Below are 27,109 nucleotides of genomic sequence, written 5' to 3' on the forward strand. Positions count from 1 at the left end.
ACATGAGCATCGGATTAAGGTAAACATTCCGTGTCCATCTCTCTCCTTGTATAAAGAATAAAGATATATATTATTATATTATTATTATTATTATTATTAACGTTCTGTTTAAGAGACTGCCTTTGTGTGTCTGGAATCTCTCTTTTTGAATGAATCTGCAATAAAGAACAACTTAAAAGCTCAATGGAGGCAGCTTGGCCCTAAAGACTATGCAGATCTTTTTATTGTGCAATGTTTTTTTTTTTTTAAGTGTTTAAAAGCTTTAATATTGAAGGCCTGTCAACTTTGTCCTGATTATTTGGCTTTCAGTTAAAAGGTTTTTGTTGTTGTAGCTTATGCAGTTGCTCTGTTGCTATGGGAACGTGACATCAAAATGACGTTTCCCTGTTTAAAAGCTTTTAACTAAATTCCAGCCTGTCAGATCTAGGCCCCATTTTTATGCTCTCAGGCTTCAAGCTGTTGGAAAAAAGGTTTCATATGTTCTCTTGTCATTCAAATGCTACAGCCCTTTCACATATGCTTGCCTGCCTCTGCAAGAGAAATCAGGACTTAAAAAACCATTTCCTAGCCTGTTCTCTTTTAAAAACCCTTTCAGCACACACACAGCACAAGTCATGGCAGCAGCTGAAATCTCTAGTTACATTCTGTCTTCTCAGAGCGAAAAACACAGGAGAGCCAGGAACTGGACTGATGCAGAAATGAGAGGCCTAATGGTGGTATGGGAGGAATACTTCGAGGAGCTGAAACAAACTAAAAGGAACGCCAAAGTTTATGAGCGAATGGCAAACAAGCTGTTTGAGATGACAGGAGAGAATCGCCACGGGGAAGAAATTAAGATTAAAATAACAAACATGACGTTTCAGTACAGGTAAGCCGTATAATGCCTTGTCATTTTCCTGTTTAACCCCCTGCATGGCACCGGACGCTTTTACGACATTTACATATATGCTGGATCTAACACGCAGATAAAAGGGTCCATAAAAGGGAGCCGTCATCTAAACAGGAGTCGGAGCAGAGGGGGGTGCTTTTCTAGAGAATATTGTTTAGGCTATACATTTGCTAATCAGATTGTTAGCAAATATATGGATAAAAAAAAAAGCTTTTGCTCTTAGGCCGTAAGCCTGGATCTGTGCGCATGCTTTATGATACTTCGGAGCACATGCACACATGTATTCCTAATGGTAAAGTGTCCTGCTTGCTGTGTAGGGTTCCGCACACCCCTTCCCCCCCCCTGCTCCCCTCCCCCTCCTGTAAACAGCACCAGAGTGTGGCTCGACTCCGTCCAGGAGATCATCAATCTGGATTTCCCATAGGACAGCTTTGGGAGGCTAGTGCGCATGCGTGGTAAAATACAGCACCGTGCCCATTTAGATGGTCTCTAGGAAGCCATCTAGCTGAAATAGCAGAGTTATACTCAGCTATTTGTACAGAAGCACCTCTCGTGGCTGTCAGAGTGACAATCACTAGAGGCATTTAAACCTGGCACAGTAAATATTGCCAATCCTGCAGAAGGCAATATTTTAAGATGCTGTGTTAAATCTACAGGGAAATGATACCCATACCACTTAATTGAGAAGAAATGGACCGGGTGCCTATAGCGTCCCTTTAATATTTACTCTTGCTGGAAATGTTCTTACTGAATGTATAGATTCAGTGTTATTGCTTGAAGGGGATTAGTTATCCCCCCCATATTTGTGAATAACAAATCTTTTTAAAAGTTTTAAATGCATTTATTTGATTTTACTGCTAGCAAACGTAAACATATTTAATAAAACGTAGCGATTAGCGTTATAGTTTCATCCAAACTGTGATATCAAGACGGAGTCCTTCTATGCAACTCAATCTTTTGTGAAAGTAAATTTGCATATTGCAAAAATTTGCCCATTTGCATCCTTTCATTTGCTTGATTTAAATTGCCTCGACAATAGTAAGCACACAAGATACTGATATTTATTGTCATAATCAAACATGGGATGATGACAAATGTAAATGGAACTTTAAAGGGACACTATAGTCATCAGAACCACTTCAGCTTAATCTAGTTGTTTTGGTGTCTATAGTCAGTACCTGCAGACCTTTCAATGTAAACACTGCCTTTTCAGAGAAAAGGCAATGTTTACATTGCTGTATAGTAAAACCTCTAGTGACAGTCACTCAGATGGCCACTATAGGTGCTTCCTAGTTCAGTGCTGCACCGTATACAGAGCGTGGAGATGCTGAATGTTCCCCATAGAGATACATTGAATCAATGCATCTCTATAAGAGGATGTTGATTGGAGCAGCGTGGCGTTTTGCTGCACATACCCGTAAGCCTCCCAATGCTTTCCTATGGGGAAGCAATGGATTGGCTGAGATCATCATGATTGATAATCTCAGCCATGGAAGCATGGCCCGTCACGCCAAAACCAGCGCAGTTTGGGAGAAAAGGTGAATAAAATCACCTTTTTACTGGACAGAGAATACATGTTTGTATTCCTGACACTACAGAGTTCCTTTAACCACAGAGCTTCTCACCAGCCTGGACTCTGGACACTTGCAGCAGTTGTAACCGAAGAAAAGGTAGCATGTGTGTTCCAGTGTAAATCTTTTCACTGCCAGGGCTGGTTCCAATTGGCTCTGAGAATTATGGGTAAATAAGCTTTCTCATTAGGATTTTTTTCATTTCTAAACTTTATGATTGGATATGTTATCATTTTATATTTATTTGGGCTATATTAATACTGAATTAAAAAACGGAGTTAATCTTATCTCTGATACTAGAGATGAGCCTGGTCATTTCACAGCCCATGGTTGAAGTAAATTCTGGAAACACTTCCAAAGAAGAGCAAACCTCCCACATGATGTTGATATGTTGGCTTTATTGTCTGCACTTTGGAGGTGACCTGGATATCCGTATTCCTATACATATTTGTCACGACTCTCGGCTCGCCGCAGGGCGCGTCTGTGCCCGACCTGCACAATCACACCGACAAGCTCAGCTTACCTGCTCGGCAGCGAGCTGGGAAGCGCTCTTCCGCGTTCTCTCACCAAAACAAAGATGGCACCGACCATGCGATCGCGTCCATCCGTGGCTCTGCCCCCCAAAATTGTACTAATGTGCATATGATGTCACAACGTCAACGCACGCGCACATTCTGGGGTCAGAGGTCACCCTCTGACCAATCATAGTCTATTTAAATCCCTGATTCACCCCAGTACCTTGCCCTGTCATGGTTTCCTGTCCTGGTTCCCAAGAGTGCGTTTACCCTTGCTGTATTTGTGATTTCCGGTATTTTGACCTTGGCTATTCCTGATTACTCTGAATTCTGGTTCCCCTGACTTGACTTGTTTAACAGTATTTGTGTATTTCTGGCTTCCTTGACTTCGGCTTTCCCTTGACCATTCTCTGTCTCTAACGTATTAGTCCGGCCATTCTAAGGACCGGTTTACGTTCTATCCTTTTTTAGTTCCTTTCTATTTTTTATGTTAATGTTACATAGTTCTGCGTGTTGGACCACACTAGCAGTCGTGACATTACAACAAGGCCATGGATCCTGCAGAACTATGTAAGCATATAATAGCCTGTGAAGGCAGGGTGGAGGATTTGGACCACAGGTTGGATCAGTTTGCACAAGCATTCCAGACCTTGCTTCAGAGAAAAACGCTGCTAAAGCCTTAATGAGAATAAAGCAAGGCACCGGCTCTGTAGCTGACTACGCCATTGAGTTCAGGACATTAGCATCTGAGGTGGACTGGACTAACAGTGGTCTGGTGGCTGCTTTTTCTGAAGGTTTGGCTAAAAATATACAGGATGAGACCGCAGCCAGAGACCTTCCGGTAAATCTCAATGATTATATAACATACATGATTGATATTGATAATAGGCTCAGAGAAAGAGAGAAAAACAAACAGCGTACTAGACGTACCAACTTACCTATAGCCCCTCTTTTCTCCAACCCAGTAATAGTAAACCCTGCTCCACCTCCAGAAGTTGAGCCCATGCAATTGGGCATTGCTAAGCTCACTGACGCAGAGAGACAACACAAACGTAACGAGGGGTTTGAGTCTATATTTGTCAGGGTACCTGAAGCCTCTACCTCCGAAAGAGGTAGAGACTTAGTAGTTTACTCCTCCAGCAGGTCGGCTTCCTCCATCCCTCGCGGCTCCCCTAGACACTCTCACGCCGGCCGCGAGGGATCCGTCTCATTTTATGACGTCACGCACGCTGCCCGACGTCATGACGTCAGTCCGGACCGATCTGTCACTCAAGTGACTGGAAGCCACTCAGGACTTGTCGGAGGCGGGTATACTCACTGTAACCAGGGTATTTAAACCTGTTTCTCCCATTCACTCATTGCCCTGTCGTGGTTCTAGCCTGTCTAGTCACACAGTGCTCTGGCGATTTCAGTTATTCCTTTGGTTTCGACCCGGCTAGTTTGTCTTACTCTGTTTCCCTCTGGTATCCTTGACCCGGCTTGTTCCTCGCTCACCTGTCCTCTCGTTCCCTCGACCTCGGCTTGTTTCTGACCATTCTCTTTACTCTCCGTACGTTAGTCCGGCCATTCTAAGGTCCGGTATATGTACCCTGTCCTGTTTGTACTTTGCGTGTTGGATCCCTGTCCCGATCCTGACATTACGACAGGGCCAATGGATCCTGCAGGTACAAACAGTCAGGTTGGTCCCTCTGATTCCAGGTTTGACGCCATGGAACACAGAATGGACCAGATGGCACTAGCACTACAGGCGCTATTATCTCATGCCAATAACCCACCTGAGGAGATCCGTACTACTTCCATCTCTCCTGTAAGTTCTGGTCTAGAGGTAGCCACTGTAGGTGCCTCTTCCCGTATTACCCCACCTGTACGTTATGGTGGTTCACCGGAGAAGTGTCGTGGTTTTTTGAACCAGATTAGTATCCACTTCGAACTACAACCTCGCTCCTATCCCACAGATAGGGCGAAAGTTGGATTTATTATCACCCTACTCATTGAGAAAGCTCTGAGATGGGCCAACCCACTATGGGAGAATGAAACCCATTGGTATATAATTATAATGCCTTTGTAGCTGCATTTAGAAGAACTTTTGACCCTCCTGGTAGGAAGGTTAATGCAGCCAGATTACTGTTGCGCCTGAGACAGGAGAACCGAACACTTGTGGATTATGCACTAGAGTTCAGGTCTCTGGCGGCAGAAGTCAAGTGGAATGAGCAGGCTTATATAGATGTATTTTTGAACGGGCTATCAGATATTATCCTTGATGAGGTTGCTACTAGGGAGCTTCCTGAGAATTTAGAGGGCTTAATTTCGTTCATTTCTCGTATTGATGAGCGTTTAAGAGAGAGACAGAATACTAGAGAGAGGAACTTCAGACCTGCCTTTAAATTAGCCCCTACATTTCAAAGTCCTGATTCCAATACCTCACTGTATCCTGAACCTATGCAGATAGGCAATACTCGCCTCTCTGAAGAGGAGAGGCAGTACAGGAGAAGGGAGGGTTTATGTATGTATTGTGGAGCCAGAGGTCATTTGCGTCTGAATTGTCCTACTCTTTCGGGAAACGCCCGCACCTAAGTTTCTCTAGAGGACAGGCCTTGGGTGTTTCTATTTTGTCCTCTACGCATAATTATAAAGATCACAGGCTTCTGCTACCAATTTCTTTAACGTGGGAGAAGGGAATGCTAGACCATGGCCTTGATAGATTCCGGAGCTGCTGAGAATTTTATCGACCAAGTCTTTGCTACTAAACACACTATCCCATCCCAGTTAAGGGATACACCCTTGGCCGTTGAGGCCATAGATGGTAGACCTTTACTGGAGCCTGTTATCTCTCGTGAGACTATACCCATTAACTTAACTATTGGTATCTTACACGAGGAGAACTTATCACTTATGCTCATTTCATCTCCTTCTGTTCCCATAGTCCTGGGCTACCCATGGTTAAAGAGACATAACCCTATTATCGATTGAGAATTAGGGGAGATAATCTCATGGGGCCAGGGTTGTCAGGAGAGGTGTTTACGCAGGGTGTCTCCATTGGCTATGATTAACACACCAGATAGTTCTACCCAGTCTACAGGGAGACAGATACCTCCTCTGTACATAGACTTAAAAGCAGTGTTCGATAAGAAGAACGCTGATACACTACCCCCACACAGGACCTTTGATTGTAAAATTAATCTTTTGCCCGGCACCATGCCCCCCAGGGGTAATGTATATCCTCTATCCATTAAAGAGAATTCTGTTTTAGAGGAATATATTCAGGAGAATTTAGACAAGGGATTCATTAGAAGATCCTCTTCTCCCGCCGGGGCTGGATTTTTTTTTGTTAAAAAGAAGGATGGCTCACTCAGACCATGTATTGATTACCGAGGTTTGAATAAAATAACCATTAGGAATGCCTATCCGATCCCCTTGATTACCGAGCTCTTTGATCGGCTAAAAGGTTCTAAGATTTTCACCAAGTTGGACCTCAGAGGGGCATATAACTTGGTGAGAATTCAACAAGGACACGAGTGGAAGACGGCGTTTAATACCCGCTACGGGCATTATGAGTACACGGTCATGCCTTTTGGCCTTTGTAACGCACCGGCAGTATTCCAGGATCTGATTAACGAAGTCCTTAGGGAATTTCAACAGGATTGTGTTATTGTATACCTGGATGACATTCTCATACACTCTAGAGAGATTGAGACCCACCATAGACAAGTCAGAAAGGTATTACACAAACTTCTACAACACGGCTTATACTGCAAATTGGAGAAATGCAGCTTTGACCAGACCCAGATAGATTTTCTTAGATACGTGATTTCTGGGGAAGGCTTTAAGATGGATCCTGACAAACTCCAGTCTATTCTAGATTGGCCATTGCCTAAGGGACTCAAGGCTATCCAGAGGTTTATTGGGTTCTCCAATTATTATAGGCGCTTCATTAAGGGTTACTCTTCTATTATTGCACCTATTACCAATATGACCAAACAAGGGGCTGATACTAAGACTTGGTCTACTGAAGCTCTCGTTGCTTTCAAAAATCTCAAATAACTTTTTGCTTCTGCTCCAATATTAGTCCATCCTGATACGTCCTTGCCGTTCCTACTTGAGGTCGATGCCTCTGAGACAGGAGTAGGTGCCGTTCTCTCACAAAGGTTGGGGGTGGATAAACCGTTACATCCTTGTGGTTTTTTTTCCAAGAAACTTTCTGGTCCTGAGAGCAGGTATGACATCGGAGACAGGGAATTGTTAGCAGTCATTAAAGCCTTGAAAGAGTGGAGACATCTATTGGAGGGCACCTTACATCCGGTTACTATTTTGACGGACCACAAGAACTTGTCCTATATTGGGGAGGCTAAGCGTTTGTCCTCTAGGCAAGCTCGTTGGTCCTTATTCCTGACCCATTTCAATTATGTACTTACTTACAGACCTGGCTCTAAGACCTCTAAGGCCGATGCTTTGTCTCGACAATATGAACCTTTCACTGTATCTGAACCGATTCTTTCTTGTATAGTTCCTAAATGCAAGATTGTTGCTAATACGAATCTCAGGATTCATTCCCCGTTACTGGCCGAGATCATTAAGCTGCAACATTTAGCACCTAAACAGACTCCTGAGGGTCGACATTTCGTTCCCCCTACTCTTCAACTGGAGCTGTTGCAATGTTTCCATAACAGCAAGATGGCGGGACATCCTGGTATCCGCAAGACGTATGCTTTGATTTCTAAAGACTTCTGGTGGCCTGCTTTACGTAAAGATACTAAGGATTTCATCGCTGCGTGTGAAGTGTGTACTAAGACCAAACAACCTCATACGTTCCCAAGTGGATTCCTGCATCCCTTAGAGGTACCAGAGAAACCATGGTCTTGTTTGGCCATGGACTTTATTGTCGATCTACCTATCTCTAAAAAACAGACTGTTATCCTCACCGTGGTTGACAGATTCACCAAGATGGCCCACTTCATTCCCTTGCCTAAACTTCCATCCTCCCCAGAGTTGGCAGATATATTCGCGAGGGAGATTTTTCGCTTACATGGGATACCTTCCCAAATCGTATCTGACAGAGGGTCCCAATTTGTTTCCCGTTTTTGGAGATCCTTTTGTTCTCAACTAGGTATTAAATTAAATTTCTCTTCTGCCTATCATCCCCAGTCTAACGGAGCCGCTGAACGTACTAACCAAAAGGTTGAGCAATATCTACGTTGTTTTGTTTCCGAACACCAGGACGATTGGGTCGGTTTGATTCCTTGGGCGGAATCTCGTTTGTGACTCTACTCATTCAAGTCCCTTCTTCATGAACTATGGCTTTCATCCATCTATTCTTCCCTCGGTTTCTCCTTCCCAAGGTGTACCGTCGGTCGATGTACATGTTGCCAATTTGAGGAAGTTGTGGGATCAGACTCGACAAATTCTTCTACACAATTCTATGCTGGTTAAGAAACACGCCGATAAACGTAGAAGGGCGGCTCCGATTTTCGTTCCAGGCGATAGAGTATGGTTAAGCACTAGGAATATTCGGCTTAAAGTTCCTTCCATGAAATTCGCTCCTCGATATATTGGCCCTTACAGGATCTTGACTCGAATTAACCCAGTGGCGTATCGTCTAGCTCTCCCAGCTGCCTTACGCATCCCTAACTCCTTTCACGTTTCATTGTTGAAACCCCTAGTCTGTAACAGATTCTCCTCCACGATCGCCCCTCCTCGCTCTGTTCAGGTGGAGGGTCAGGAGGAGTATGAGGTTAACTCCATCATTGATTCTCGTATCTCTCGGGGGAGAGTACAATATTTGGTCGACTGGAAGGGATATGGTCCTGAGGAGAGAAGTTGGGTACCACAAGAGGATGTTCATGCTCCTCGCCTTCGCAGGGCGTTTCACTCACGCTTTCCGTCTCGTCCCGGTTCCTTCCGCCCGGTGGGCGTATCTGAGAGGGGGGGTACTGTCAGGGTACCTGAAGCCTCTACCTCCGAAAGAGGTAGAGACTTAGTAGTTTACTCCTCCAGCAGGTCGGCTTCCTCCATCCCTCGCGGCTCCCCTAGACACTCTCACGCCGGCCGCGAGGGATCCGTCTCATTTTATGACGTCACGCACGCTGCCCGACGTCATGACGTCAGTCCGGACCGATCTGTCACTCAAGTGACTGGAAGCCACTCAGGAGTCGTCGGAGGCGGGTATACTCACTGTAACCAGGGTATTTAAACCTGTTTCTCCCATTCACTCATTGCCCTGTCGTGGTTCTAGCCTGTCTAGTCACACAGTGCTCTGGCGATTTCAGTTATTCCTTTGGTTTCGACCCGGCTAGTTTGTCTTACTCTGTTTCCCTCTGGTATCCTTGACCCGGCTTGTTCCTCGCTCACCTGTCCTCTCGTTCCCTCGACCTCGGCTTGTTTCTGACCATTCTCTTTACTCTCCGTACGTTAGTCCGGCCATTCTAAGGTCCGGTATACGTACCCTGTCCTGTTTGTACTTTGCGTGTTGGATCCCTGTCCCGATCCTGACAATATTGTGTAAAACGGGGACATCAAAGGCTCTCATGTCCGGCTCGGCAAGAAAACTTGCGCACCTAAGGCACGTTCAAAGACCGACCTTAGGTGTGATGTATATGTCCCCCAAATTGACTAAGAATCTTTCTTTGTTAAAATTACTCTGCATTGTAAGAGAACTACTGTTCAGAGTGAGGCCATGATTGACTCTGGGGCAGAATTTCCTTGACAAAGAATTCTCTGCTAAACATCTCCTGCCATTAAGGCAAAAAGATAGACCCATAGCAGTGGAAGCTATTGATATGAGACCTCTTACCTAGCCTCTCATCACACAGGAAACACTGCCAATCACAGTCTCAATAGGCATCTCACATTCTGAGGAAATGGTTTTTCAGGTTATATCTTCCCCTACCTGTCCTATAATACTCGGTTTTCCATGGCTCCAGAAACACAATCCATGTCTAGATTGGGTTAAAGGAGACATTGTGGGTTGGGGAGAGGGTTGCAGAGGTCATTGTATACACCAAATGCCACAACGTGTTGGTACCATCAATGTACCTACGACACCTCCCTTAACCATGAAAATTCCTCTGCAGTATTTAGACTTAAAGGAAGTCTTCAACAAGGTTCAGTCAGAGGTATTACCACCGAATAGAACCTATGACTGTGCCATAAATTTGTTACCAGGCACTATGCCCCATAAAGGAGGAGTTTATGTGCTGTCTCCTCAAGAAAATCTTTGTTTAGAGGAATATATTAAGGATGCCCTAAGAAAGGTTCACATACGAAGTTCCTCTTCACCTGCTGGGGCTGGGTTCTTCTTTGTTTCCAAAAAAAGTAGGAGACCTACACCCTTGCATCGATTATAGGGGTCTGAATAAAATAACGATTAAAAACACCTACCCAATTCCCCTTATTTCTGAGCTATTTGACAGGTTGAAAGTTGCCAGAGTATTCACCAAACTCGACCTAAGGATTGCATACAACCTAGTCAGAATTAAGGAAGGACATGAGTGGATGGCAGCGTTTAATACTAGAATGGGAATACCTGGTTATGCCGTTTGGTTTGTGCAACGCCGCAGCAGTATTTCAGGATTTTATAAAAGATGTTCTTAGAGATTACCGCCACATGTTCGTACTGGTGTATCTAGATGACATTCTTATCTATTCCCCAGACCTAGAAACACATCACGAACATGTGAGAATCATGTTAAAAATCCTGTTAGAGAACGACTTATATTGCAAGCTTGAAAAATGCCAGTTTGACCAAACCAATTCCTTGGATATGTAATATCCCCTTCTAGCTTCAAAATTGACCCACGCAAACTGGAGGCAGTATTACAATGGCCGTTACCTAAAGGTCTTAAAGCTATACAGCGCTTTGTAGGATTTGCTCATTATTACCGCAGATTCATTAAGGGTTTTTCATCAGTAATCGCTCCCATCACTAATCTTACCAAAAAAGGAGCCAACTGCAATTCTTGGCCAAAAGAAGCAAAGGAGGCATTTGAAAAATGTAAATCTTTATTTGCTTCTGCACCTGTTCTGACGCACCCCGATCCGACCAAACCTTTTATTTTAGAAGTAGATGCGTGAGAGACAGGAGTGGGAGCCATTCTGTCTCAGCGAGAGAGTCCTGATGTGCCTTTACATCCCTGTGGGTTTTTCTCTCGAAAATTAACTCCTGCAGAAAAAAACTATGACATCGGGAATAGGGAATTACTGGCCATTATCCTTGCCCTAAAATAATGGAGACATCTCTTGGAGGGTTCCAAAGAGCCACTTTTCACCGATCACAAGAACTTAGCTTATATCGGGGACGCTAAGAGATTGTCCTCCCGACAGGCTAGATGGTCATTATTCCTCTCCCGTTTCAATTTTGTCATTACATACAGGCCCGGGACCAAGAACACAGGCAGATGCGCTGTCTAGACAGTTTGAGACAGATGAGGTTCCTGAACAAGAGGTATTCCCAATCGTACCTCCAGAATGTCTTATTGCTACTACGGTTTCCGAAGTGTCTTCTCAACTTTTTTGTGCCATGATAGCAGATCAAACTCAGGCACCCATTGAGAAACCTCCGGACAAACTGTACGTTACACCATTGTTGAGGAAAAAAGTATTTGGATTATTTCATGATAATCTGACAGCAGGACATCCTGGAATACATAAAACTCTCTCTGCTATTTTCAGGAAATTTTGGTGGCCTACACTTAGAGGTGACGTTAAAGACTATGTAGGGGCATGTTAAATATGTGCTGTTTCTAAAACATCTCATAAATCACCCCCTGGGTTGCTACAGCCACTTTCAATACTTGAAGTTCCATGGACCCATTTAGCCATGGATTTCATTGTGGATCTCCCCAGTTCTAATGGATATAACACCATCCTCATGGTTGTAGATAGATTCTCCAAGATGGCACATTTTACACCACTTAAAAAATTGCCATCTGCTCAAGATCTTGTCCAAATTTTCATAAAATAAATCTTTCGCTTACATGGAGTACCAAGAAACATCGTTTCCGACAGAGGTACCCAATTTATTTCTAGGTTCTGGCCTTCTATAAGCAATTGGTTATAGAACTTTAATTTTCCTCTTCGTATCACCCTCAAACTAATGGTGCAGCGGAGAGGGCCAATCAGTCTTTAGAATCATATTTACGTCGCTTTATCGATGCCAATCAGTCCAACTGGTATGTACTTTTGTCCTTGGCTGAATTTGCCAGGAATAATGTGACTCGTGAAACTTCCAATCATAGTCCATTTTTTGTAAATAATGGTTATCATCTCACTGTTTCACCTTCTGAATATTCGGGCACTGATATTCCTGCTTTGAACGCCCGTTTAACTTCTATCCAAGACACGTGGGATTCGGTTCATTTGGCACTACAGAATGCATCAAGACGTGCTAAAGTCCAAGCAGACAAGAGACGGGGTGCCAATCCTGTCTATCAAGTGGGAGACAGGGTCTGGTTATCCATGCATCATATCATGCTCAAGGTTCCTTCCATGATACATAGGTCGATACATAGGTCCTTTCCGTGTCATTCGTTGTATAAACCCCGTGACTTATTCCTTGGCACTCCCTGCGCATATGGAAATTGCCAATTCATTCAATGTGTCGTTGCTTAAGCCCCTCACTTGCAATCGATACACTAAAATGGTCGTTCCTCCTCCACCCTCAGGGCTGCCATCAGAAATTTTGGGGCCCTGACAAAGCACAAGATCTGGGGCCGCCCCCCGCCCCCTCCCTCCCGGGCCCGCCCCCTCCCTCCTGGGCCCGCCCACGCCCTACCTAGTCCGCTGACAATGATGCAGGACTGAATGTGGTGTGTATAGTGGAAGTGGATTAGAATGTGTGTAATGGATGTAGTGTTTGTGTGTATTAGATACTGTTTGTGCAGTGAATGCAGAGTGTGTGTTTGTGTAGCGGATGCAGTGTGTATAGTGAACGCAGAGTGTGTTTGCGTAGTCGATCTAGTGTGTGTACAGTGATGTAGTGTGTGTTTGTGTAGTGGATGTAGTGTTTGTATGTACTAGATGAAATGTGTTTAGTGGATGCAGTGTCTGTAGTGGATGTAGTGTGTGTATTAGACGCAGTGTATGTGTATAGTGAATGCAGAGTGTTTCAATTTGTGGTGGATGTAGTGTGTGTACTGTGAATACAGGATGTTTGTGTAGTGGATGCTGTGTGTACAGTTAATGCAGAGTGTGTGTCAGTATACTGAATCCATAGTGTGTGCATAGTTTAGTGAATGCAGAGTGTGTGTTAGTGTGTAATGAATGCAGAGTGTGTGTTAGTGTGTAGTGAATGCAGAGTGTCAGTGTAATGAATGTAGTGTGTGTGTTAGTGCAGTGAATGCAGAGTGTGTGTAAATGTGTAGTGAATGCAGAGTGTGTAAATGTGTAGTGAATGCAGAGTGTGTGTTAATGTGTAGTGAATGCAGAGAGTGTGTTAGTGTGTATCGGATGCAGAGTGTGTGTTAGTGTAGTGAATGCAGAGGGTGTGCTAGTGTGTAGCGGATGCAGAGTGTGTGTTAGTGTAGTGAATGCAGAGTGTGAATGTGTAGTGAATGCAGAGAGTGTTTGAGTAGTGGATGTAGTGTGTGTACAGTTTTGTAGTGTGTGTTTGTGTAGTGGATGTAGTGTTTGTATGTACTAGATGAAATGTGTTTAGTGTCTGTAGTGGATGTAGTGTGTGTATTAGACGCAGTGTCTGTGTATAGTGAATGCAGAGTGTTTCAATTTGTGGTGGATGTAGTGTATGTACTGTGAATACAGGATGTTTGTGTAGTGGATGCTGTGTGTACAGTTGATGCGGAGTGTATGTTAGTGTAGTGAATGCAGAGTGTGTGTCAGTATAGTGAATCCAGAGTGTGTGCATAGTTTAGTGAATGCAGAGTGTGTGTTAGTGTGTAATAAATGCAGAGTGTGTGTTAGGGTGTAGTGAATGCAGAGTGTGTCAGTGTAATGAATGTAGTGTGTGTGTAAATTTGTAGTGAATGCAGAGTGTGTGTTAATGTGTAGTGAATGCAGAGAGTGTGTTACATAGTTACATAGTTACATAGCTGAAAAGAGACTTGCGTCCATCAAGTTCAGCCTTCCTCACACCTGTTTTTTGCTGTTGATCCAAAAGGCAAAAAAAAAACAAACAAAAAAAACCCAGTTTGAAGCACAATTTTGCAACAAGCTAGGACAAAAAAATCCTTCTTGACCCCAGAATGGCAGTCAGATTTATCCTTGAATCAAGCACATATTACCCTACATTGAAAGATTATAACCTTGAATATTCTGTCTTTGCAAGTATGCATCTAGTAGCTGTTTGAACATCTGTATGGACTCTGATAAAACCACTTCTTCAGGCAGAGAATTCCACATCCTGATTGTTCTTACAGTAAAAAAAGTGTTAGTGTAGTTAATGCAGAGAGTGTGTTAATGTGTAGTGAATGCAGAGAGTGTGTTAGTGTGTAGCGGATGCAGAGTGTGTGTTAGTGTGTAGCGGATGCAGAGTGTGTGTTAGTGTAGTGAATGCAGAGTGTGTGTCAGTATAGTGGATGCAGTGAGTGTGTTAGTGTGTAGTGTATGCAGAGTGCATGTTGTATTAGTGAATGCAGTGGGTGTATTGTATTAGTGTATGCAGTGTGTGTGTTAGTGTATGCAGTGTGTGTTGTATTAGTGTATGCAGTGTGTGTGTTGTGTTAGTATATGCAGTGTGTGTTGTATTAGTGTATGCAGTGTGTGTTGTATTAGTGTAAGCAGTGTGTGTTGTGTCAGTGTATGCAGTGTGTGTGTTAGTGTATGCATTGTGTGTGTTGTATTAGTGTATGCGGTGTGTGTTGTATTAGTGTATGCAGTGTGTGTTGTGTCAGTGTATGCAGAGTGTGTGTTGTGTTAGTGTATGCAGTGTGTGTTGTGTTAGTGTATGCAGAGTGTGTGTTGTGTTAGTGTATGTAGTGTGTGTGTTGTGTTAGTGTATGCAGTGTGTGTTGTGTTAGTGCATGCAGTGTGTGTGTTGTGTCAGTGTATGCAGAGTGTGTGTTGTGTTAGTGCATGCAGTGTGTGTGTTGTGTCAGTGTATGCAGAGTGTGTGTTGTGTTAGTGTATGCAGTGTGTGTTGTGTTAGTGTATGCAGAGTGTGTGTTGTGTTAGTGTATGCAGTGTGTGTGTTAGTGTATGCAGTGTGTGTTGTGTTAGTGTATGCAGTGTGTGTGTGTTGTGTCAGTGTATGCATTGTGTGTGTGTTGTGTCAGTGTATGCAGAGTGTGTGTTGTGTCAGTGTATGCAGTGTGTGTTGTGTCAGTGTATGCACTGTGTGTTGTGTTGTGTCAGTGTATGCAGAGTGTGTGTTGTGTCAGTGTATGCAGTGTGTGTTGTGTCAGTGTATGCACTGTGTGTTGTGTCAGTGTATGCAGAGTGTGTGTTGTGTTAGTGTATGCAGTGTGTGTGTGTTGTGTCAGTGTATGCAGGGTGTGTGTTGTGTTAGTGTATGCAGTGTGTGTGTGTTGTGTTAGTGTATGTAGTGTGTGTTGTGTTGGTGTATGCAGTGTGTGTGTTGTGTTAGTGTATGCAGTGTGTGCTGTGTTAGTGTATGCAGTGTGTGTTGTATTAGTGTATGCAGTGTGTGTGTTAGTGTATGCAGTGTGTGTTGTGTTAGTGTATGCAGTGTGTGTGTGTTGTGTCAGTGTATGCATTGTGTGTGTGTTGTGTCAGTGTATGCAGAGTGTGTGTTGTGTCAGTGTATGCAGTGTGTGTTGTGTCAGTGTATGCACTGTGTGTTGTGTCAGTGTATGCAGAGTGTGTGTTGTGTTAGTGTATGCAGTGTGTGTGTGTTGTGTCAGTGTATGCAGGGTGTGTGTTGTGTTAGTGTATGCAGTGTGTGTGTGTGTTGTGTTAGTGTATGTAGTGTGTGTTGTGTTGGTGTATGCAGTGTGTGTGTTGTGTTAGTGTATGCAGTGTGTGCTGTGTTAGTGTATGCAGAGTGTGTGTTGTGTTAGTGTATGCAGAGTGTGTGTTGTGTTAGTGTATGCAGTGTGTGTGTGTGTGTTGTGTTAGTGTATGCAGTGTGTGCTGTGTTGGTGTATGCAGTGTGTGTGTTGTGTTGGTGTATGCAGTGTGTGTGTTGTGTCAGTGTATGTAGTGTGTGTGTGTGTGTGTAAATGTGCAATCTGGGGGGAGGGGGAGGAAGGGGCATTTTCACATCATTTTTTTTTTTTTATTTAAATTTAATTAAATTGTTTCTCCCCCCTCCCTGCTTACCTTTTTCCAGGGAGGGGGGAGATTCCATCCCTGGTGGTCCGGTGGGGGCCCCCCCGGATCCCTGTTACCGCAGAGGGGGCCCAGGCAGCACACTGCTTCTTCTCTTCTCTCCTCCAATAACTCTTGCGAGACCCACGGAGCGTTGCCATGGCAACCGGGTCTCACAAGAGTTATTAGCAGAGAGGAGAGAGGAGAAGCAGTGTGCTGCCTGGGCCCCCTCTACGGTAACAGGGAGCCGGGGGAGAACCGCGGCTGCGCACATAGATAGCGATATTCGCTATCTATGTGTGTAGAGAGGGAAAGTGGGGCCCAGGACTGCCAGAGCAGTCCGGGCCCCCCAGGGCCGCCGGGCCTGTGACAATCGTCATGGTTATCACCCCCTGATGGCGGCCCTGTCCACCCTTGGTGGTAGGTGATCAGGAGGAATACGAAGTCCACTCTATATTGGACTCCAAGATCACTAGGGGTGTTCTGTCTTATTTAGTTGACTGGAAGGGATATGGTCCGGAGGAACGTAGTTGGGTTCCTGCTGACCGGGTTCATGCTCCCCGCCTTTTCACAACCGCTTTCCTCACAAGCCAGCTCCTTCCCGCCCGGTGAGCGGTCTTCGAGTGGAGGGTACTGTCACGGCTCCCTGCTCGCCACAGGGCGCGTCTGTGCCCGACCTGCACGATCACGCCGACAAGCTTAGCTTACCTGCTCGTCGCCGAGCCGGGAATCGCTCCTCCGCATTTTCTTACCAAAACAAAGATGGCGCAGACCATGCGGTTGCGTCCATCCGTGGCTCCGCCCCCCAAAATTATACTAACGTGCATATGACGTCACGATGTCACAACGTCAACGCACGCGCACGTTCTGGGTTCAGAGGTCACCCTCTGACAAATCATAGCCTAGAGAGGGATATTTAAATCCCTGATTAACCCCAGTACCTTGCCCTGTCATGGTTTCCTGTCCTGGTTCCCGAGAGTGCGTTTATCCTTGCTGTATTTGTGATTTCCGGTATTTTGACCTTGGCTATTCCTGATTACTCTGATTTCTGGTTCCCCTGACTTGGATTGTTTAATGGTATTTGTGTATTTTCTGACTTCCTTGACCTCGGCTTTCCCTTGACCATTCTCTGTCTCTAACGTATTAGTCTGGCCATTCTAAGGACCGGTTTACGTTCTATCCTTTTTTATTTCCTTTCTATTTTTCATGTTAATGTTACATAGTTCTGCGTGTTGGACCACACTAGCAGTCGTGACAATATTCCACCGGTAAGCTGGAGATGCTTACTGAATGACTGACTGTCACTCATGTACCAATCTGGCAAATTGCCGACATAGCTATTTTCTGTCGTGGATTTGGAAAGAAAGAGAGATATTGATGGAGCAAAGTGCATTAAGATGACTGCCCCAAGTAAGCTGAGCTACACTTCTGAACAGTACTCGTTTATATGAAGACCTGTTACATAAGCATTATGTTCTTTAGGACCAAACCCTTTTCAGAGAACTAGATGTTGCAGCTTATTGATGCTGAGGAATCAACAATGAATTACACTTTGAATTACTACTGGCCGCCAAAGAGAATTGGAGCAGGGGATTGATAGAAGAAGTGGAACAATTGTAAATTGATGATTTGAGAAGAGATACGTGAAATTAAACCTTGGATTTACTGCTCCAGAGATGGGGTGGAACACTAGGCGGACACAGAAGATCTCACAAACCATTAGACAAACTGGCTGCTACCATGGGACTGGCTACTACCATGGGACACCTATGCAAGCAGAACAACTACTTGGCAAAAATGTTAGACAGCTTGGCAGCTGGAATGGGTATAGTTAACAGTATGCAATGTGTCATTTTAGAAAATTTGCTGTTGACCATGAGGATCACTCTGTGCCCTCCGTAATGCATAGGATCAAAAAAAAATTAATAAATAAGAGTTCATGATCTATTCGGTATAGACAGAGTGTTAAGAAGGGCACAAGGCAAAGTGTGAAGAATTTTGGATTGGGCACCAACAATACAAACAATTATGGAGTCTTTTATGTAATTTGACTGTTGGGCACCAAGTTTGGCTTATAACCATCAAAGTGGTCTAGGATATGTGTAGGTGCATTGCAGGTTTAGAGGAATAAAGAGCAAGGGTTTACGAAGAGTATGTATAGCTTGACAGGTGGTAGAATACGAATGATATCTTTTTTTGAGAATCCAGAATACCCTTTGAAGAGAATAAAGGAGAGAGAAAGTAACTTTTACAATGCTATCATTAAGAAGTGTAGGATGAATTTACTCATTATCAGCATCTGGAGGATCAAACTGTCTGGAAAGTTCATTTGTTTATTTCGGGAACCAGGTCAATGTGTACTCATATAATTAAACATGACAAGAAAACCAGCCCTCTTACTTGCCTGGAAGAACATTTTTCCTTTTTCTAGCTGGTTGGTCCTTTTAGGAAATGCCTCTATTATTTCAAAAATAGTACTCTGGAATTGCTCAAGTAAGGGGCCCCAGTGGTGCACTGTGGTCTCTTCCTGTTACCAGAATGACTTACTGGAACAATTCAGCCATTCTCAAAGCAGCTGTAAGGAAATTATTAGGAAATTATACTATGGGAAAAGTATAAATAACATCACAGATTATGCCTTTTAGAAATTAAAAACAATCCCCTCTCTGGATTTAAACTTAGTGTGATAAGATGAACTGTTCTATTCAGGAACAGAATTACATTACATCCCCATTACTACAAGAGTCAAAGACAAAAAAACACACAAACCTACAGCATGATAATAGCTTGGGTAAAATCACCCTCTTTTTGTTTTGAATATTTTTATTGTTTCACAATATAAATGCGGGTTATGAACTGGTTCATATTAAGGCAAGTGGTTGCCCACGCAGGGGCTTAAGCAGTAACATTCGATAAGGTGAACTGTCGCCTGCATAGAGGCTTAATTGTCCGCATATAAGGAGGAATGCAGATTATCGCCTACGCAGAGGCGTATTTAATCAAAACATATAAACGTAATCAAACTTTGCAGAGATATATTTACAAGCATCACAGCATAAATTACAGAGATTATGCTAACGCTATCACATATATCTAACGCATCAATAAGCGTACGGGTTTTAGTGGTAATGCGCAGTTTATGCGAGGCTGGAAATGGTGCGATGCGTTAAAAACCATATCTAAGCTCATAATAACAATTTCAGTGCTGATAGTAAACATAGCACTTTTACGTTTACTTAGCTCAGGTAATAATCGGTGCAGGTCTGCGTGAAAGAAAGTCAAGCCTTATACAGTTTCTTATTTTTACATTATTATTTAAGGCAATCATAATGCTGATAAATGCAAGTATTCAAAAATTTGCCTACGCAGAGGCTCTTTACGTTAACGTACGACCACCATTTAACAGTTTAACTTTACGTGTGTGCGCTGACGTATGAAACTATATAAATTAAGCATTGAGTAGGGTGACTTTGAGTTAACAAAGGCATAGAACCAGCGTAATCGTGTCTGGTTTAAACGTTATATTCATATTTATACGACTATATTAAAGGCCATTAATGGCAGGTATCTAGTCAGTTGCTCTGTCAAAGTTTTGAATGCAGATTGTTAAGAACATATGCGGGTACCGTCAGGGCCGGATTAAGAGCCCAGTGGGCCTGGTGCTGATAATTATGATGGGCCTAATTACAAAATCTTATTGACCAAAAACACTAAAACAGTCCTACCTCCTAAGCGTCATGTATCTGATGGAGATGATGCTGTAGGGAAACTCATAGGATGCAACTATGAGAAAACACATACCCTTTGCTAATCTCATGCTTTCATCTTTCAAGTAAACCCATACCCCCTAACAGCAGTGTCCAGTAAAGCAGGAAGTCTATGGATGCGGTAAAAGGGTGGGCTACTGACACAAATCACATAACCAGAACGTCCGAAAGGGCGAACATACACAAAAAGGGGGAATGTCTGTGTCCCTATGTCTCCCAGTCCCTTAGTGTTTGTGTCCTCATGTCTCCCAGTGTCCCCATGTCACTAGGGGACATTGAGAGACATTGGGACACTGGGAGACATGGGGACACAGATACTAGGGAACACTGAGACTCTTGGGGACACTGGGTGACAGACACGAGGGGACACAGGGAGACATGGGGCACTGAAATACTGTGATATATAGGGGACACTGGAGACTTGATAAAAACCTGGGTACAGGTCAAAATGTTGTGGTGTCCAATAAACCTGCTTAAAGCTATCACAGTGAGTGCCTGAGATTTTTTTCTTTTATACTAGGGGACACTGAGACACTACGGGCACAGAGACACTACGGGCACAGAGACACTATGGGCACTGAGAGACATGGGGCACTGAGACACTGATACATAGGGGACACTGATACATAGGGGACATTGGAGACTTGATAAAGACCTGGGTACAGGTCGAAACGTTGCGGTGTCCAATAAACCTGCCTAAATCTATCACATTGAGTGCCTGAGATTTTTTCTTTTATACTAGGGGACACTGAGACACTAGGAGACATGGGGACACAGAGACATTGGGAGACTAGGGGACTTTGGGAGTCTAGGGAACACTGAGACACTAGGGACACTGGCACACTACAGACACTGAGAGACACCAGGGACACATGGCGATACTGAGATACTAGGGACACTGGCTGGGAGACATGGGAACACTGCCATGTCTCCTATGTCTCAGTCGCCCAGTGTCCCCATGTCTCCCTGTGTCTCCATGCCTCTCAGTGTCCCCATGTCGCCCAGTGTCCCCTAGTGTTTGTATCCCCATGTCTCCCAGTGTCCCTTTGAGTCTGTGTCCTCATGTCTCCATGTGTCCTGATGTCACTAGGACACTAGGGGACACTTAGAGACATGGGGACACTGGGAGACATGGGGACACTGAGACACTAGGGACAGTGGCTGGGAGACATGGGGACACAGACTAGGGGCCACTGGGAGACATGGGGCCACTGTGTCCCTAGTGTCTCAGGGTCATGGGCATCCGAATGGGGGGGTAAAGGGGGTACTTGGCCCCCCGGATTTTTCAGCTTGTGCTGCTATTTTTCGTTTTAGTGTGAGAATACAGTGCAATACCAGCGCTGGCCAGTAGGTGGCGCTGTGAATGGAGAAAGGCAGGAAGCTACAGCTTATCCCTGCCTCTCTCTCATGACTGAAACCGCAGGGGAGCAGCACAGAGGCAGCCTACAGAGCAGGTAAGTGAGGGATGGGGGGTGGGGGAGACCGCATAGAGGAAGGTAAAGTAGAAGGAGCAGAAAGGTTCTGCAAGGGGCAGGAGGGGCCAGCAAGGAATAGAAAGGGGCAGCAAGAAGCAGGAAGGGGTCGAAAGGTTTTCAAGGAACAGGAGGGTAAAGTAGAAGGAGCAGCAAGGAGCAGGAGGGGTCAGCAAGGAGCAGAAAGGGTCTGCAAGAGGCAGGAGGGGTCAGCAAGGAATAGGAAGGGGCAGCAGGAAGGGGTAGGGACGGTCTGCAAGGAGTAGGAAGGGTCTGCAAGGAGCAAGAGGGGTCAGCAAGGAGTAGGAAGAGGCAGCAAGGAGCAGGAAGGGGCAGCAAGGAGCAGGAAGGGACAGCAAGGAGCAGGAAGGGGCAGCAAGGAGCAGGAAGGGGCAGCAAGGAGTAGGAAGAGGGAGCAGGGAGGGTCTGCAAGGAGCAGGAAGGGGCAGCAAGGAGCAGGAAGGGGCAGGAAGAATCAGAAGGAACAGAAAGGATCAGCAAGGGGCTGCAAGAAGCTGGAAGGGGCAGAAAGAAGCAGGAAGGGCAGTAAGAAGCAGGAAGGGTATGCAAGAAGCAGGAAGGGCCATCAAGAAGCAGGAAGGGCCATCAAGAAGCAGGAAGGGCCATCAAGGAGCAGAAAGGGATCAGAAAGAGAGCAGAAGGGCGCAAAATAAGCAGAAAGGAGCAGAAAGGTAAAGGAGCAGAAGGAGCCTCAGAAGGCAAAGAAGACTGTGTCAAATGAAGGAGAAGAAAATTAGATTGGAGCACTTCATTCTGGACACCACATCATTAGGCGTTCGTACCTGGGCCTGGCAGGGAAACTTTGGACCTTCTCATCTCCCCAGGTAAAAACAAACAATATCAGTGTTAATGTGTTCACTTTTATTTACTGAGTGTCAGGAAACACAGAGGGCCGCTGGGTAGGGGTGCCGCTGATTGGCTAGATGGGTCAGCTAGCACTCTAAGCCAATCAGTAGCTCCCCATTCATAAAAACGTAAAACATTTTTATGAATCGGGAACTAGCGATTGGCTTAGAGGGTCAGCTGACCACTCTAGCCAATCTGCAGCACCCATGCCTGACGTCAATCTGCACTTCCTGACACTCTGTTTCAGAAGTTGAATACCACTGAGCGACCTGGAGATCTGGAGCTGAAGGAAGCCTTTGGGGGTAAACCATTTGAGAGCGGTTTAACCCCTTCAAAGAAAGAGCACCCAGGGGCCTCCTTGCATCACATCATTTTCATTTAGATAAAGTTGTTATGGTGACCAGAATGTTCCTGTAATTTGATGAAAGGAACACTATAGTGTAAGGAATACAAACATATATTCCTGACACCATAGTTGTGAAAACGCTATTCACCCTGGCTTTATGTGAAAATGACTATGCTCCTTCCCTTTCATGACACTGTCAAAAAGGGGCCAAGCATGGATGTCATTACAATTATGTCCCCCCTCCCCCCCGGAAAAATTCCTGCGGACGTCCATGCTCAGGGTCCCCATGTTACCCAGTGTCCCAATGTCTCAGCGTCCCCATGTCTCGGAGCTGCTGTCTGGACTCTCTGTGCAGAACTGGTCCCCGCGGATCAGTGAGTAGAGAGATGCAGGGAGGGAGATGCCGTAACTTCTTATCACTGCCTCTCTCCACACAAACAGCGACCCCTACTGGCCGGCGCTAGTATTGTGGAATAAACTATGTTTATACTGAGACAGACATTTGTATTGCCGGTATTACTGCAATACCGGCACCGGCTAGGCAGCCTCAAATACCTGAGAAATACTTCTGAGAAATACCTGGCAACCCTAAGAAATACATGAGAAATACCTGGCAACCCTAAGAGTAGTGTGTAAAAAAAAAAAAAAAAATGTAAAAAAAAAAAAAAATTTTTTTTTTTTTTTTTTTTAAAACCAATAGGCCTATTCCATGGGCCTGGGCCTGGAGCTGCAGCTCCATCAGCCCCTATGTTAATCCGGGCCTGGGTACCGTGTATGTCTGTCTGCGTGCGGTAGCAATGAGATTAGTGGCTAAATCATAGTCGAGGCAGATACGCTGTTTCCAATACTAGATTGTATAAGTAATCAATTTATAATAAGTCTGTATATGTTGGCCTATACTGGCAATTAATAGCATTTATCTAGCTAGTTACTCAGATAGGATTAACGTTACAAGTTTTTACGGAACTATAAAGATTGAGCATTAAGTAAAGTAACTTTAAGTTAACAAAGACCTAAAACAAACGTAATCATGTCGGGTTTAGATGCTGTATGCATTCTTGTAGGACTATATTAAAGGCCATTAACGGCAGGTATCTAATCAGTTGCTCTGTCAAAGTTTTAGATGCAGATTTTTAAAACATATGCGGGTACCGTGTATGTCAGTCTGCGTGCGGTAGCAGTAAGATTAACAGCTAAATCATAGCCGATGCATATACGCTGTTTCCAACACTAAATTGTATGTGTAGTCAATTTATAGTGAATCTGTATATGTTAGCCTATACAGGCAATTAATAACATGTATCTCGCTAATTACTCAGGCAGGATTAACGTTGCACGTTTTTGCATAATTCAGGGCTCGGTCCCTAGGACACAACTGTGGCACAAATAGCATATTAACTTTTATAAAGCTGATATATGTATGTAAGGTATGTAGCAAGTATAATACGTGCATTATTTCAGCAGACCATTTGTGTTATGCCATCTCAGGGCTTGGTCCCCAGGATTGAAAAAGGATGAGTCCCTGCTCTCAGCCGCGTGTGTGTTTCCGCCATCTTGGTTTCCCGTTAGGATGGGGCCCCGCGCCATGCGGGTCATCGCCCCCAGCCTTTGAAGGTCTGACTTATGGGCCGGGATTACCCCTACCGGCCGGGGGGGGAGCGGGACCGGGCCGGCGCCCCTCTCTCTCCCCCATGCGCCTTATGCTGCCCCGGCTCTCAGTGCTCTTAAAAGGTAATATTTCCTTTGGCCTTTTTGGGGTTTTTCGGCTTTTTTAAAGCTTTTATGCCGTTTAAGGTTGGAGCTAGCGTGGATTACTGCCGCTCAGCTCCGCGGCCCGGCCCCGCCCCCTCGTCACCCTCTTTTTGGTACATCATGATCTCTGAAATAACCACACAAAAGCCCTCAGAAACTGTAGCTCTGTTTTAAAAAAAGGGAAATCGCTTAATTTAAGGTATGTGCAGAGTTAGAGAAAGAGAAAAAGAGATTATCTGAAGCCTGTTTGGAAGACGCAGAGGACATTAAAATTAATTCACGTTAGGTTTGGCTAAGGATAAAGTCCAACTAAGTGCTGAGGTCAGAAGAAAAATGAGTCTAATGCTGAACCAAGGTTTAATCTCTAAGTAAATACAGTCTCTTTATAATGTTCTGATGTGCTCACAATTACTTCGGCCTCCATTGTGGATGAGTAGTTTATTGAGGCAGTTTTAATTGTACCTGCTGTTCATGCTAGGTTTTTTTTTTTTTTTTTTTAAATCTACAGATTCATCTCAAGCAAATTAATGATCATTCCTAAACCTAACTACACTCCTCAACTTTTTTTTTTTTAATTCTTTATTTTCATTGTGCAACGATTGACATGCAGGCTTGAGATGCCATGACGGCAGCGGCAAGCATAGTAGGAACATACATCAAGATATTGTGCCATGGCATATAAGGACAGTGCACATTGTTATATGTATAATAAAGCAGGCTTAACTGTGGATCTGAATATAAGATCCGAGTGATTACAAGTTGAAAGAGAATTAAGTTATTACATGGAGCATGTTATGTGCTAGGTAGGAGCTGAGTAAAATGAATGAAAACATAGTATAACATAACATGCTAGGGTTAACACAGGAGATAGTATGCTATTGGCCCTCGTCATCAATTATATGTGGATGAGAGTGAGAATATGAGAACCCCTGCATTAAGCCTTGCCTAACTGTGGTGAAAGGGGATTACTCGTGGCACTATGCCGTGTGGGTCACAAAATAAAACAAAGTAAGACAGTGGAGCATGATAATTGCTCTGGGTGCCTGCTCAGCCAGGTGTTGTAAATCCTCAACTTGTTTTAGTTTCATACTTAAAGCTTCATAATTGAGAAAAAGTTGCAAACTGGCGGGAGGAAGGAGTAGGTGGCACCAAGATGCTTTTGCGTCATCCTATACACACAGGCAGGACAACTCTGGACAATATGCACTTTACTGTACAGGTGTCTATAAGTTTTCCTGCAAATATCAGGTGAATTTATTTTGAAAATTTCCCTTTTCACCAGTTTGTTCCCATAATTTATATAGGATTTACACGTGACAATTATTTCTATTTATCTTCTTTTTAAATGGGAATGCGTATATTGGACTAGTTACTGTGTAAAAACAATGGCAAGCGGTGTGCACAAAAATTATGTTCACTGCCCGTTCCTTCCAAAAATATTTATTGAGCAATAATCTTCTAATGGAAATTACATTGGACATACAGTGAAAAGCTCCCTCTTGCAGGACAGATCGTGGTAAGCTACGCGTTTCGCACTGCAGCACATCCCTTACCTTCCTTGTTCCTCAAATCACTAGGTGGATTCAACAGCGTCTTTTTCCAAGCCAAACGCAGATTTTTTGTTCCTTTTTCTACTTGGTTTGTAGTGAGAGGATAAGCTGGTAGTAATCTTGCAGCAGACAGGCAAATCCTGAAATAATTATAACGAGCATCAGTGAGTGGAGTTTTTTACTGTGTACATGGAACAAATGTGCCTGGGGGGAAATCTCCTAAAATTAGCCCATTAAAGACATTACAATTAGAGATTCCAGGAATATACGCCCCAGAGAGCCAGGGTGTCATTATGTGTGCTTACATGCACAATAATTCAACTAATATTGTTTCTTCTCAATTTTGCTAAGGTTTTGGAAACCTTGAACAAGACTAATTTTCCTGTAATAATACATACTGTGTGCGGCAATGAAACAGGAGACGGATGGTATTTGGAATCCAGGTCATCATACAATATGTAACAGAAGAGTAGTAATATAGTAGCACAAAGGGGGAAAATAGAATCCTTCCTCTGCCAATCTCTTGTCATGTCTATGGACTTGCATGTTACAGACATAGGCGTTGCGAAGGACGGACTTTGGGGATCTTAAGCCCTGGATACGGAGCTCTTTACCCACATTTTCCACAGTTGGTGGAATGAGCATGTGTATAATAGGTTTTTTAATTATTTAAAATTTAAAATCAGGCAACTGCTTCCTATTATAAAAAGAAAGATTAGTGGTATGGTGCTACACCAGGCAATTTAACGGGAGAAGTTAGTGGCCCCCCATCTGACTGTCAGGAAAGGGTGCTATTAGTGAGGTAGCAAGGCTAGGTCGCATTGAATGACTGTCTGTGCAGCATGTGCTTGTTTCGGGCTATGCTTTTATTGATTTCCTGGAGAGCGGCAGTAGCAGCATGCTGTTCATGGGTAGGGAGGACAGGGCAGAACATGGGAAGGTCGTGAGATATATATACCTCTCTGTCAATGTAGAAGTCATTAAGCTTTCCTTTGTTCTCAACCGTCTCATGCCCCAGGTGTTTCTGGATCCTAGCAATGTCCCTTATTGCAGCCCTTTTGATACTAGATGCTCCGTCATTGTTCCTATTACACTCCTGTCACCTAACAATGGCAAGATGTCAACGAGACATTGTCGGAATGCAACTGTGGAATCCCATGTATCA

The 27,109-nt window shown here is 44.2% G+C and overlaps 1 protein-coding gene across 1 annotated transcript in view; it reads left to right on the forward strand.

The window, feature by feature from the left end:
* Window positions 1-512: 512 nt before the first annotated feature.
* Window positions 513-27,109, forward strand: part of MSANTD1 (Myb/SANT DNA binding domain containing 1) — a 40,723-nt gene continuing 14,126 nt past the window's right edge. Inside the window, exon 1 of the mRNA XM_063459852.1 lies at window positions 513-868. Coding sequence (XP_063315922.1) covers window positions 615-868 — 254 coding nt within the window. The 5' untranslated portion in view covers window positions 513-614. The remainder of the gene's footprint in view (window positions 869-27,109) is intronic.

The sequence above is a fragment of the Pelobates fuscus genome, chromosome 6 (assembly GCF_036172605.1).
Source record: "Pelobates fuscus isolate aPelFus1 chromosome 6, aPelFus1.pri, whole genome shotgun sequence".
NCBI lineage: Eukaryota > Metazoa > Chordata > Amphibia > Anura > Pelobatidae > Pelobates > Pelobates fuscus.